Raw genomic sequence first — 11,742 nt, 5'->3', positions numbered from 1 at the left:
GTAATATTAATCAGATGAAGTGGAAGATACCATGAAACGCCATACCTAGGTACACTGTACGCCCCGAAACATCATAAACATTAAAGTCATATGCTCTCAGCCAAAGAGATACTTCTGCCAGCTCTGTTTCCAAGGCTTCCAGGTCCCCCCAAACCGATGGTTGATACAAGCCTGCTGGCTATGGAAGTTCTCCGCTCCAGAATGCCGCTGTCCATTGCCCCACGCATTAACAGGTAGAACACATAGCCCTCCCAGCAGCTTGCCAGGCTTGGCCTCGGATCCCTCAACGCAGACAGGCTCTTGAATTCCATGGAAAGGCGCCCACGTCACACGCTGTACAGACGAAGCCGAGAACTCGGCGTCCGCGTCCACAGACTGCTGGACTAACCGATGTGTAGATGGCAATGTATCCGATAGCACGTCGAGAATGGCATCTGTAAACACGCCCGGCCCTGTAATCTCCAGCGTATCCATTTCGTTGTATCTCCCACTCCAGAAATATGTTCTGTCGGCTCGCTGCTTGGTGTGGGACAGTACACGGACAATGATCTCTCTCAGCAGCGGGCTGAACCGTCGTGGCGCATATATCGCGTACTGGATGAAGCCATACCGTCGGGCCCAGTGCCAGTCGCGCATCTTCTGCGGCGAAGCGAAGGGCTCGTCGATCTCAATTCCGACGACTAGCGAGACATTCCTGTTGACTGTGTCGTCTTTGAAGATTGAGTCGCGCAGTGATGGGCAGGTCTTGATGCTTCGTGCGGGGTATACGTCGAGATCTGCGTAGTAGCCGCCGTAGTACCATAGAATCAGGTAGCGGAGGAGATCGCCGCGGTGGACGGAGTGTGGATATGCTTTGTAGAGTCGGGCGATGTCCGGGATGGATTCCAGAGTCTCGAAAATGAATTTGTCAGCCCAGTCGGCTTGTACAAGCTGTGAATTCCAAAGTTAGTCGTCGTGGCTCGGACCCGTATTTAATTACCAAGATATGAATTGTTCGTCGTCGGACTTACCTTGTATTTCCATTCTGAGTTCTTCTTCTCGAATTGGATTGAATCGTCGCTTCGCTGGCTGACACCCGGTAGCATAATCTGCCACAGTGTATCTGTCGCATCCTCGTCGTGGCGCATTTCCCTTTCTATCTCCACAGCGCGTAGCGCATTGGAGAGCTCGACTTCATATTCATAGTCTGGATCGGCGCGAAACTTGGACTGGTGAAGATAACGTGGTCGGTCTTCCCCGTACTTGTCAGTGCGGGGGTCTAGGCTGGATGAGGGCACAGACTTGAAAATGATGAATAGCGTCAGGATCGCAGCCACCAGGACATATTTATGCCGGTTTGGAAACCCCAAAAGCATGCGATTCCTCATAGTGAGTGGTGAGAGCCATAATGAAAAATATGAGAGATCGTCCACTTAGGGGGTGAATTTTTCTTTGGGCTGTCAGCGTTAGCCCTCAGACCGTCTCTGGTTTCACCCGATTGGTGTAAACTACGAATGGACCCTGGATGATTTGAACTGGGGAGATTCACTTTTAATTGTGTTTGGGAATATAGCGGTAGGGATTATTCCATGTAGATATTGGGATGCTCTGTTATTTTGAGATCTATACTCTCCAGTTATACAAGAGAATAGAGAGTGAATAGAACATTTTGAACATGAACTTCCAAGCTTATTCTTCCTTTGTGGGGCTGACCGCGTGTGGATGTCTTGGCAGGGTCTTGGCAGGGTCTTGGTAATCTTAACCGCCTCAACTATACAATCGCTTCAACCTTGGCGATGCATCTTTTGTATAGCATCATTTTATAAAAGTGAATATGATATATGTGTTCCTAATGAAACTGTGAATCTAATAAGCACTACATCTTTCTCAATTCTTTCAAATAGGAAATACCTTCGATTTGATAAACCTCGATTCCCCCAGGGTCATCTTCGACGCGTAGAAAGCTTCGAATTTCGAATCACGTGTCAAGATCTAAGAAATAGTTCTTTCAACCTTAGACTAATGTCTCTGTCCCTTTCAGTTCAACTGGCCCTCATCATCAGTCGTACCACACCGTATGCGCTCTCTTCCATAAGGCAGATAACAAGGCCTTTGTTGGTATGAGTGACTTCCAATAAACGAAATATGAGACATAAACTTACAATCTCGTCTAGTACCATGGCGACCAATACAAGCAGTGGCTCAGGTTTGCTCCCGAGACAAGTTGCAAGACAAATTAGGCAACAGAAGCAAACTCGCGGCCGTCCAACGACCCGATCCGGTGTGTCAAACACTGAGAACAGTAACTACCGAACTGTCCCATTCCGCAGCCCTATCCGACCTGGCATGGGAAGCAGCCGTTTTGCGACTATCCCCAATGAAGCGGAAGACACCTTCGAACCTGATCCGATGGAACTTGACCCCATGGAAATCGACACTCCCGAACAAGAGCCAGCACCAGCCACCACCGGCAGTCGCAACGAGCAATCTGAGGAGAATGGTGTTCACCGTCACATCTTCTACATCCCCATTCGATCTCGTCCTATGCCAACTCTGGATCTCGACGTGCTGACCGCTGCTCGGGCTGAAGTGGCTCGTATTCAGAGAGAGGGAATCCCCGTTATGCAAACCCTGCCTGAGCGACCTGGTCCTCATCTCTACATCCGTATTGATACTGACCGGGCGAGTCGTGATCATGCTCTTGCTGATGCCAATCGTCGGATGGGCATCATGCAGGACATGATTCGCGATGGCTTTGGCTGGTTTACGGGTTTGCCTTACCGCCACCCGCATTTCGAGGTCAAGTTCCTTCGTGGTCGACGCCTCTAGATTGAGGGTTTGTGACTGGGTGTGTTTCTGACCTTTATGAGCACTGTTTCAGGGGGAGAAGTGGAATTGATGAGCTTAGTATGGGGTTTCGGTTGAGAGGGACTTGGGGTACATTGACAACTGTGTTCTTGGGTGAGCAAGATTCATTAGTTAGATCTTTTGCCTGTTCCTTTTCTCTGTCTCACCTTCTCTTTCTATTGCTCCTTATTTTATTCTTACATCCAGATACCACGAATACTATTCTTAAATGATATCACTATCATCCATGGACCACATAGACCTACATATGCCTCCTATATATGAAACCCGTACCCATGTGGGATTATTGGGTACCGGCGATTAATGGCTAACGCCTTACTGCCCACCAGCACTGCCACCGCCACCTAGGGAAGTTACTATTGCTTATAAGAATGCGAAAATAATCCTACAGGAAACCTTACGGCATGACGGAACTTGTTTTTGATTATTCTGTCAAGACTATCTGGAACTTGTACGCGATGAGTATCGGATTTCCCAAGAAAAGAAAGACAAATCATTTCAGACATTCTAACAACACAAAACGATACTGCTTCAATATCTATCTAACAAGATAAGAAGATGATCTAAAACTGCACCCAAAAACAGAAACTAAATGGCAACAAATACCTCCTCCCCTTCTTCCAAGGCGATATCCAACTCTCCAACAACAACATCAACATCAGCCTTGCCAAGGTCGTCCCTCGAAGGAGACGGCGTACGGCGTGACTCACCATCCGACAGTGAAGGAGTAGTAGTTTGAGCCGGAGAAAACACCGGACTCCCAGTCGACACCGTAGCAGAAGTAACGGTCGTCTGATCAGGAGCAGGTCTAGACACGACCGTATCAGACTTGATCGAAGAGCGCCGAGGCCCAGCCTTAGCCGGCGCAATCACTTCAGTCGCACCGACATCCTGTTGAGCAGAAATCTCCGCAAGAGCCGTCTTAACCAAGACAGAAACGGATCCACCGCCCATAGCCTTAAGCGTGGAAACATCAGCTTGCAACTCCCTCAGGAACCAGGCTCGAATATCGACTGCGACGAGAGAGTCAACGCCCTGCTCGACAAGTGCGACTGACTCGTCGATTGTCTGATCTTCCGTCATGCGAAGCATGCGCTTGAGATGTGCCATGAAGGCGTCACGGATGATAGCGTACGCTGCCTCGGGGTTCGGGGCTGTTTGGAGCTGGACACGGACCCGGACGCTCGTTTCGGCAGCCTGCACCTCTGACTTTGCCTCCTCGCGGGCAATGAAATGACTGAATTTTACATCGCGGTGGTGGGATTCCTTGACATAGAGATCTGGCGCGATGTAGTTGATGCCCATGACAACTTGGGGCTCGACGTTGTTTGAGCCCGGGCGCCCGGAGAGGATTGCTTCCGCGAACAGGATGTGAATATCTTGCTCGCTGATGTTGATGTACCCCGGGGAGTGGAAATAATCGAAGTCGAAAGTGTCGGAGTGTGCGGCATAGCCTACGCCGAGGACAGCGGGAATGTTCATTGCAGAGCCGGCAACGCCGCGCTTGCGTCTCTTGTTCACCAAGGACGTCATGAATTCGTTGGCCGCAGAGTAGTTGCTCTGTCCACTCCATCCTATCACAAATGCAATACTGGAAGCGACGACGAAGAATTCCAGCTCGGTGTCATGGAAGGCTTCATCGAGAAGGACATCAGCAGATGTAGAAAACAAGACCAGGGGGAAAAAAAAGAAATCCTTCCTTTGTTTAGCAAAGCTCTGATCTTCTGTTTTATCGCAATTATATCATTTACACCAAACGGACGGCGGCACTGTCACTTGATTCGACTTTATGCGGCCCTATTCACTAAGTACAATGGTGACCAACATTGGCGTCTTGCTGTCATTACTTGCCTTTACGATAGGCATAGAGGCCGTGTCACTTCCACTACCATTATGAGTCGTTCATCAGTTCTCTCTTCCAACTTATCTCAACAGCATTTTCGTCCGACCAAATGGCGACATCTATGTGACAACAGTATGGCCAAACGCATCCATATACTGCGTTTCCAATGCAAGCACAGACACCCCAACTACATCACTCGTCCATAACTTTGACGAAATCAATGCCGCGACGTCGATTGTCGAAACAGAGCCCGATGTTTTGGCATTCCTGGGCGGCAAGCAAAGTAGCCTAGGAATGTGAATCCCCGGTACATTCGGGGTGTGGCAGCTGGATCTTCGTCCCAAAGCACATGGTGGCTATCCTATCGTCCAAGAGCTTGTGCGCATCCCAGAAGGCGGTTTGCTCCCCGACTCACGAACTCCACTATGGAACCGGTCTGGAGAGTGGACACGCGCACTCGGAAATATGAACTCGCCATCAAGGATGATGAAACTATGCATTTCCCTGCATGGGAAGTGACTCCATTCGGGATCAACGGTCTTCATATCCTGAACGGGTATCTCTATTGATCAAATAGCTACCTGGCATCGGTGTATCGCATCGCAGTTAGCAAACATGGATATGCAGCGCCGGGAGCTCACGGCGAGCTAGTCAAAAGGCTCCAGGCAATCAAGATAGATACATTCTGCCTGGGGCCCGGCGATAACGACACCATCTGGGGTGCCACAGATGCAGACAATCGGCTTGTTGCAGTTACTCCAGATGGCACTGCCACTTTCGTTGCTGGTGCGCCGGATGAGATGACATTGGCGGGATCTGTAGCTCCTGCATTCGGCACTTTGCCTGGAGACACTGATACGTTGTACGTTGCGACACGTAGCCCTCTTCCTTGCGGAGCCCTCTTCCACACGGAGCCCGCTTCCGTCTGGGGACTACCTGATATGCGGATGCTGAAGACTGCCTGTTCGAGTCTACGGAGAGTGGAGGAGTAGCTTATCCCAATCTTCCCGCGGAAGCCGTGAAATCGGGGGCAGAATTGATCCACAGTGATGCTGGCCCGTCTCAGCCCGAGGGCTCGGAATGGAGCACAGGAAATCAGGCACTAATGGTATGCGGCCTTGGCCTTGCAAACCCATCGAGCAGTCTGAAATAATTCTTGAAATAGACCTGGGGTTGCGAGAGTATCAAAGAGCGGCAAGGGGTGAGCACTAAAGCGGAAAGGGAAAGCCATTTCGCTCGGTCTAGAATCCGGTGTATATGTACCTAGAGTTCGTAGTAGAGATAAAGAATAGAGTCACCAGTGATGCATTCAGTATGTCCCACAAACCTAAGTAGTGATCTTCAATGATCTCAGACACCATAGCCTCATAGCTTCATAGCTGCTGTTAACGCCATGACAAACTCCCGCAATACAATTCCCAGCCAATCCCATCAAAAGCAAAATGCCAGCCTTCAATCGTCCACTGGACGCAACGCCAATGTAGTCTCATTTTTCTCGCACCCCTGCCAAGCCCGTTCAATAGCCTGAATAGTAGGCCAGACCTGCTCACGAGCATCCTTCCGACTGACGCCTTCCTCAAGCAACTTCTCGTACGGCGTATGGACATGTCGAATATGCGCCTCAACAGCCAAGAGCGTCTTTCGCTCGTCGCTTATCATCGCTGTCCGTCCTACACGCCCCGATCCCTTAAGGAAGGCATGCTCCAGGACGATTTTCAGGGTTTCCTTGGGCATAAGCGGGAATTCGTTCATCAGGAGTTCTCGGGATTTGGAGAGATCCTTGGCGTCGCGCACTTGCACTGCATTGGCGCGTGATTCTTTTGTTGCGGCGGCTGATTCGAGAACCTCTTCGTAGATTTCTTCGGGCACTCGGATTCCCAGTGTTCTTTTGCCCGTGCGGTTCTAAGGCTGTTAGTGGTTCCTTTCTGGGCTTGAAACTGGTAGTTTGAAATGGGACATACGTAGACGACGTAGACAATTCTCTCAGACTCTTTGGTCTTACTGCGGCAGTGTCGAGTGATGTAGACATCACCCTTGGGGACTAGGACGTAGCCATCTGGCAAGGGTACTTGCTCAACGATGTTCTGATTCCATGTTTAGCGTGGTATCCTCCAATAATAATACGGCTCAAACTCACCTTCTCGAGCGGATCATCAGAGACAGGAATGAGCGCTGCCCATGTTTTCTTGGGTCTACGACGCTTCGCCGTCTCGTTGAGTACTTCGGTGAGCGGTTGAGCTGGCGAGCCTGCATCTATCGGACGTGCATGCCCTTCGCGAGTGCGGACACCACGGTTCTTCTTTCTCACACGTGGCTTGCGTCTGCGAACTTTGGGTTTAGTGGTCGGTGCCATGGTGAGTGTTCATGGAGCCGAGATTGATGAGTTGATGGTTGACACGGTGGTGAGATGCGACTCGCACATCGATTCCATTGAGGAAGGCGTTCTGGCAGCACCGAGATCTGATTGCCATTCAATGTTATTTTTGGACCTGAAACATTCCAAGGTCTTTGATATTTCCACGGTTTAAGGTCAAAGCAGATCAGGAACGGTGGCTGTGGAATCGTGGCACTGTGGCTGAGTGGAGCCTCACTTTAATGCCTGGATAATCAGGCCTAAGTTACAACAGGTTCGTCTTTCTCGCATGTACGAAGTATAAGGAATCAATTATAATCAGATAGTGATACTGCAATTATCCACTGCACTGTAGTTGGACTACTACAAAGTATAGAGATTTCTGGTTTCGGCCTTAGAATCCGGCAATTGCTGTTTCAGACAAACTCGGTACATCTGCTCTCCAAAAGTACAAGTCGGCTCCCGGTTTATTGTTGATCACAGACCCGACGTGAACAGACTGGTCAAGCGTGACCTGGTGATATCACACACGAGATCAGCATAAAATGGAGAACCGATTATCCGGGGCTCATTGGTCGGATCCATCGCCCTAGGGACGGATTCTATGGGATAAGATTGGGATCATCGGATCTCCAGATTGTGAGATCGGAGTTGAGTTTTGATTCAAGGTCTAATCCAAGACATTCTCCAACTTACGTTGCATCTACTCCGTAGTATCGATGTATTTCGTACAGAGTATAAACAATCCGAACAAGAACCAAGGCAAGGCGAGTAAGAGCGTGGGGCATGGAGTAATATCGTCCTTCGGGCACAAAGAGACGCCAAGAGGGCTTGCCCAGGGGCTCAGCTCTCCAAACCCTGATTAGTCCGTACCCCAGTTGAACACGGGGTTGATTTCCCCCTTTCATTCACGAGGCTCGAAGTGGAATATCCGAATAGCCCAATATTGTGATATTCTGATATTCTCATACTATGAAGGTCTGAAGCTCAAAACCTCTAGCATTTGGCTCCTCCATACAAGATATATCTGCATTGCACACAAAGTATATCTCCTCAAGTCTGGAGGCTCCACATCTCTCATGTCGTCATTGGTGAGATTTGGCCCTTTGATCTCCAGGGCTGCCTAGAAGAGCTGGACCGGCATCCCCGACGGCTCAATCTCGTCCGTATTGTCTGTATTGTTCCTAGGTCTAGATCGACAGAGGGGAAAGTCTGACTCTGATCTTTCCAAAGTGATAAATACGCATACGCTGTACTCAGACATAAACTGCATGTGGACATATGATTCATATCTTGTTCCTGCATGAAGCATAACTTACTCTGTACATTGTACTTGACACATACATCGAAAGATGAAAGAGCTGTGGATCTGTGGATTCTATGGAAAAATAAAAAAGTCCGAGTCTCCACGTAAAGAAACGAAAAGATAAAAAGAATAAAAAGATAAAAAAGGGAATTACCTGAATTGAAAAAAAAAGGGAAGAAAAAAAAACCAAACCGACAAACAGAGCAAAAGAAAAACATCTCTCCTCCGACTCTCCTACCAATACCACACTCCCTTATAACCTTGGAATTCTCTACACAATGAATTAATTCCAATGATAGTACTTGTTATATCTTCCTCTCATTCTCAATCAATTAAAGTTGCCTGGCAGCTTGATCTTCAATGGTTACTGGGTCTGTGTTGCTGACATGAGTTGGGATCACCCTGTCCACAGGTATGCATTCTCCCTTGATGAAACCCCCTTGTGGAGGTGTCACATTGTAGAGGCCCTCTCTTTTTTTATTTTTACAATCCATACTATATGCCTATGTGAAAAAAAGAAGATTGCTCATGGATTCGTTTATGTTCAGCTTCAACTATCCGAACGGTGAACCTCAAACTCCGACGAGGACTCCGAACACCTTTGACTCGTTTCACACCCCAAAACTCGAATCCAGCTTTTTTGACCCTCGGGTCACCTGGGATACCTCCGACCCATATGCCTCCAGCCCAGAGCTCCTCCGCACACCGCAAAAGTTCGGTCTAGGCTCGTCGAATTCACAGAGCGGTAACAATGGGGAGACGACAGGCTACAGGGGGAGGTCCTCGGACCAGACCGATACGGCCAGACGGATTCGCCCGGTGAAGCCTCTTCCGAATATGGGCGAGGATTACCCTCGGACAGTTGGATCGGCCAAGTCAGCAGCCTCAATGCAAACCCCGCCGCCGACAAGTGCATCGAGACGGAAAATCCCCGAGTTTGACCAGCCCGAGGGAAATACGCAGGGAGCAACGCCGGGCATGGGAGGTCATTTGGAAACACCCAGTCGTCTTCTCGGAGCGTCCCCTCGAATGTTTGGCAATCTCCAGTCGTCGCCCGATCTTTTTCAACTAGCTTCATTGGATCCCACGAGCTCGCCTTTCTTCCCACAGCAACGACTGTTCTGGGATAATGATCTAGACAATACAGCGAGCGAGGTTCCCTTACCCAGCAACAGTAACAATTCCAATGCCCGTCAGACCTTTACAAACACGCACCACATCCCCCAATTACCAACCATTAGTGGTTCACTTGATCTTCCCGACTTTGGCAACGGTTTTGGAATTTCAGCACCACCGCCCACTGATGCTGCCCTATTTCCTGCCCCATTCTCTACCTCTCCCCGGCTCCCGGTCACCAAGGCGGAGGATCCAGCTCTGTTTCTCAGCTCCCCTGCTCGGAGATTCGGAGGGCCTCAACTTACACCAGAGACACGGTCTCTTCGTGGCCTTCGACAGCCCTATCACCACCAAGCAGAAGAATCAAGACGGGAGGAGCTTATCCGTGCACAGGCACCAAATGGCCACCGATCCGATCCTTTCACTACGCTCCCGAGCGAGAGTGAAGAGGAAGATGACGACTACACACCGAGGGGAATACGACCTGGTCTCACCCGCAGCGTGACCCACCACGGCCTGTCTAGCTCATCCCGGCCGGTCAGTCAAGCCGGGGGCTTGATGGCATCCACTAGCGGAATTCGAAAGAGCCCATGTAAAGGGCGTTCGTCTCCAGCAAAACCGATGCGTCCAGCCCCCATGACACGCTCTAGTTCAGTGGCCACTGGCTCCTTGACGCGCTCGTCGTCTGTGGTGCTTCGTATCGGTCGAGATGGCCGCGCAAAGGCTGAAATGGAGCCAGTCAGTGAGGCGCCCACGGGCTTGACCGATCCCCTGACCGGGATTGACCTGGATGGCTCTACAACGGAGAGCGAATCAGATCCGGCTGAGTTCTCGGAATATCCCGTGTTGCACCGCGCTCAGTCGTCCTTTTCACTCTATGACAGCTCAAGGCGTCCACTATCCCGGAGTGATTCGGGCTCCCGGCCTCCTTCAAAGGGCTCCTACGCTTCCACAGTCGGCTCATCGCACTCAGGTCGGCTGTCACCCTGGGCTGGCTCTTCTAGGGGAGGCGGGCGAGCAACGTATCGTGGATCTCCTGATATTAAGCGGACACCCAAACGCCATTCGTCTCTGCTGCACTCAGACTCGACCTATACTCGGAGTAGCGTGGCGTCAGACCTGTTGCCTGGGGAGGACGAGGAAAGTGGTGATGCTCAATCCGCGCTCCGACAGGTCCTTAAAGAACGCGGCCGGGGACCAAGACCCGCCACAAACGCGTTTGGCAACCGACTTTCTCGGTCATCACACACCTTCACTCACCTCCGCTCATCACCACCCCGCCTTGGCAGTGATTTTGACATCCATCCCCGCCACAATGCTTCTCCCACGACCTTGACCGACCCTGATCTTACAACCCCAAGTACAGACCGTCACAGCAACCCCAGTAACGGTACACGGTGTGTCTGCCGCTCGATGGATAATGGTGGCCATCTCATGATTCAATGGTGAGTTCCAGTGTCCATCGGTCTTGATTCCGAAGTCGATTGAACTAACTTTCTCAGTGAATCGTGTACACACTGGCTGCATACCAGATGCGTTGGATTGGAGCGTGCAAATCTGCCCTCGGTCTATGTCTGCGTCTTTTGTGCTCAAACACCATCCCGACAAAACCGTGCCCGAACAACTTATGTTCCCACGGGGCAAGCCCCTCCCTCTCCCTTGGCCCACAAGTCATTGCGCTTCCGGTAAACTTGGTGCGTTGACTACCGTCTTGGATGCATATATGTCTTGGAAAGACCGGTGTCTCTTGATTTCTTTTGTGATTCCTCCCCCAACTGGGTTCTTTTACACTCTGCATTAGCCGGGCCACCCTGCCCCATTCCATAATTGCCCTTCTGTGACCCCATTGCCCCCTTATGATACCTATGTACTATTCCCTCACGAACCCTGGACAAGACCAGAATAGAATCATTTCTATACTTCTCCGCACATCTTATATTATTAGTGTTGTAGCCTGCAGAACTCCCCACATATCGGGGTAGCGAACCGGTCTCGGGTGAGGAGCCGGCCCGGCGCTGGCCTGTATGTCCGACGCCAACCTTGGAAGAACCCCCGACTTATTTAGTTTCGGAATATCCCATCGCTGCTTATTGCTCAATCTACCTCTCAACATTACGCTTATCCTTCCAACGTTCTAGTTGACTCAACCTCGACCTATTTAGAATAGGCCTACAAAAGTCCCTATCAGGTACCGGTGGATATTGTATAGATCTACAGTCGGATTGATTGGTCGATCCACACTTATCGGCTCACCGCCCTTTGTATCGAGAAGGCGCT

General features: G+C 50.3%; 6 protein-coding genes across 6 annotated transcripts; 3 read left to right on the top strand and 3 right to left on the bottom strand.

Annotated features, from left to right (window-relative positions):
- Positions 1–96: 96 nt before the first annotated feature.
- Positions 97–1,367, bottom strand: N7519_004943 (uncharacterized protein; the record flags this gene model as incomplete). Its single annotated transcript, XM_057291719.1, has 2 exons — positions 97–930; positions 1,011–1,367. The coding sequence occupies 2 exons, from the start codon at positions 1,365–1,367 to the stop codon at positions 97–99; spliced, it is 1,191 nt and encodes a 396-aa protein (XP_057146530.1).
- Positions 1,368–2,157: 790 nt separating this feature from the next.
- N7519_004942 (uncharacterized protein) lies at positions 2,158–2,808 on the top strand (the record flags this gene model as incomplete). The annotated part of the gene is made up of 1 exon (XM_057291718.1): positions 2,158–2,808. The coding sequence occupies one exon, from the start codon at positions 2,158–2,160 to the stop codon at positions 2,806–2,808; it is 651 nt and encodes a 216-aa protein (XP_057146529.1).
- A 627-nt stretch (positions 2,809–3,435) lies between these two features.
- On the bottom strand, positions 3,436–4,380 carry N7519_004941 (acyl carrier protein; the record flags this gene model as incomplete). The annotated part of the gene is made up of 1 exon (XM_057291717.1): positions 3,436–4,380. One exon carries the CDS (start codon positions 4,378–4,380, stop codon positions 3,436–3,438), a length of 945 nt encoding a protein of 314 aa, XP_057146528.1.
- A 735-nt stretch (positions 4,381–5,115) lies between these two features.
- Positions 5,116–5,682, top strand: N7519_004940 (uncharacterized protein; the record flags this gene model as incomplete). The annotated part of the gene is made up of 2 exons (XM_057291716.1): positions 5,116–5,246; positions 5,268–5,682. 2 exons carry the CDS (start codon positions 5,116–5,118, stop codon positions 5,680–5,682), a joined length of 546 nt encoding a protein of 181 aa, XP_057146527.1.
- A 460-nt stretch (positions 5,683–6,142) lies between these two features.
- On the bottom strand, positions 6,143–7,043 carry N7519_004939 (DUF2293 domain-containing protein; the record flags this gene model as incomplete). The annotated part of the gene is made up of 3 exons (XM_057291715.1): positions 6,143–6,592; positions 6,652–6,774; positions 6,828–7,043. The coding sequence occupies 3 exons, from the start codon at positions 7,041–7,043 to the stop codon at positions 6,143–6,145; spliced, it is 789 nt and encodes a 262-aa protein (XP_057146526.1).
- A 1,834-nt stretch (positions 7,044–8,877) lies between these two features.
- On the top strand, positions 8,878–11,154 carry N7519_004938 (PHD finger domain protein; the record flags this gene model as incomplete). Its single annotated transcript, XM_057291714.1, has 2 exons — positions 8,878–10,910; positions 10,968–11,154. The coding sequence occupies 2 exons, from the start codon at positions 8,878–8,880 to the stop codon at positions 11,152–11,154; spliced, it is 2,220 nt and encodes a 739-aa protein (XP_057146525.1).
- Between the last annotated feature and the right edge of the window lie 588 nt (positions 11,155–11,742).

Source organism: Penicillium mononematosum (genome assembly GCF_028829835.1).
Source record: "Penicillium mononematosum strain IBT 11891 chromosome Unknown utg000003l:1.0-8172316.0:1.0-8177699.0, whole genome shotgun sequence".
In the NCBI taxonomy this organism is placed as follows: Eukaryota; Fungi; Ascomycota; class Eurotiomycetes; order Eurotiales; family Aspergillaceae; genus Penicillium; species Penicillium mononematosum.
The sequence above is the reverse complement of the archived record's forward strand: the minus strand, read 5'-3'. Positions and strand labels throughout refer to the sequence as shown.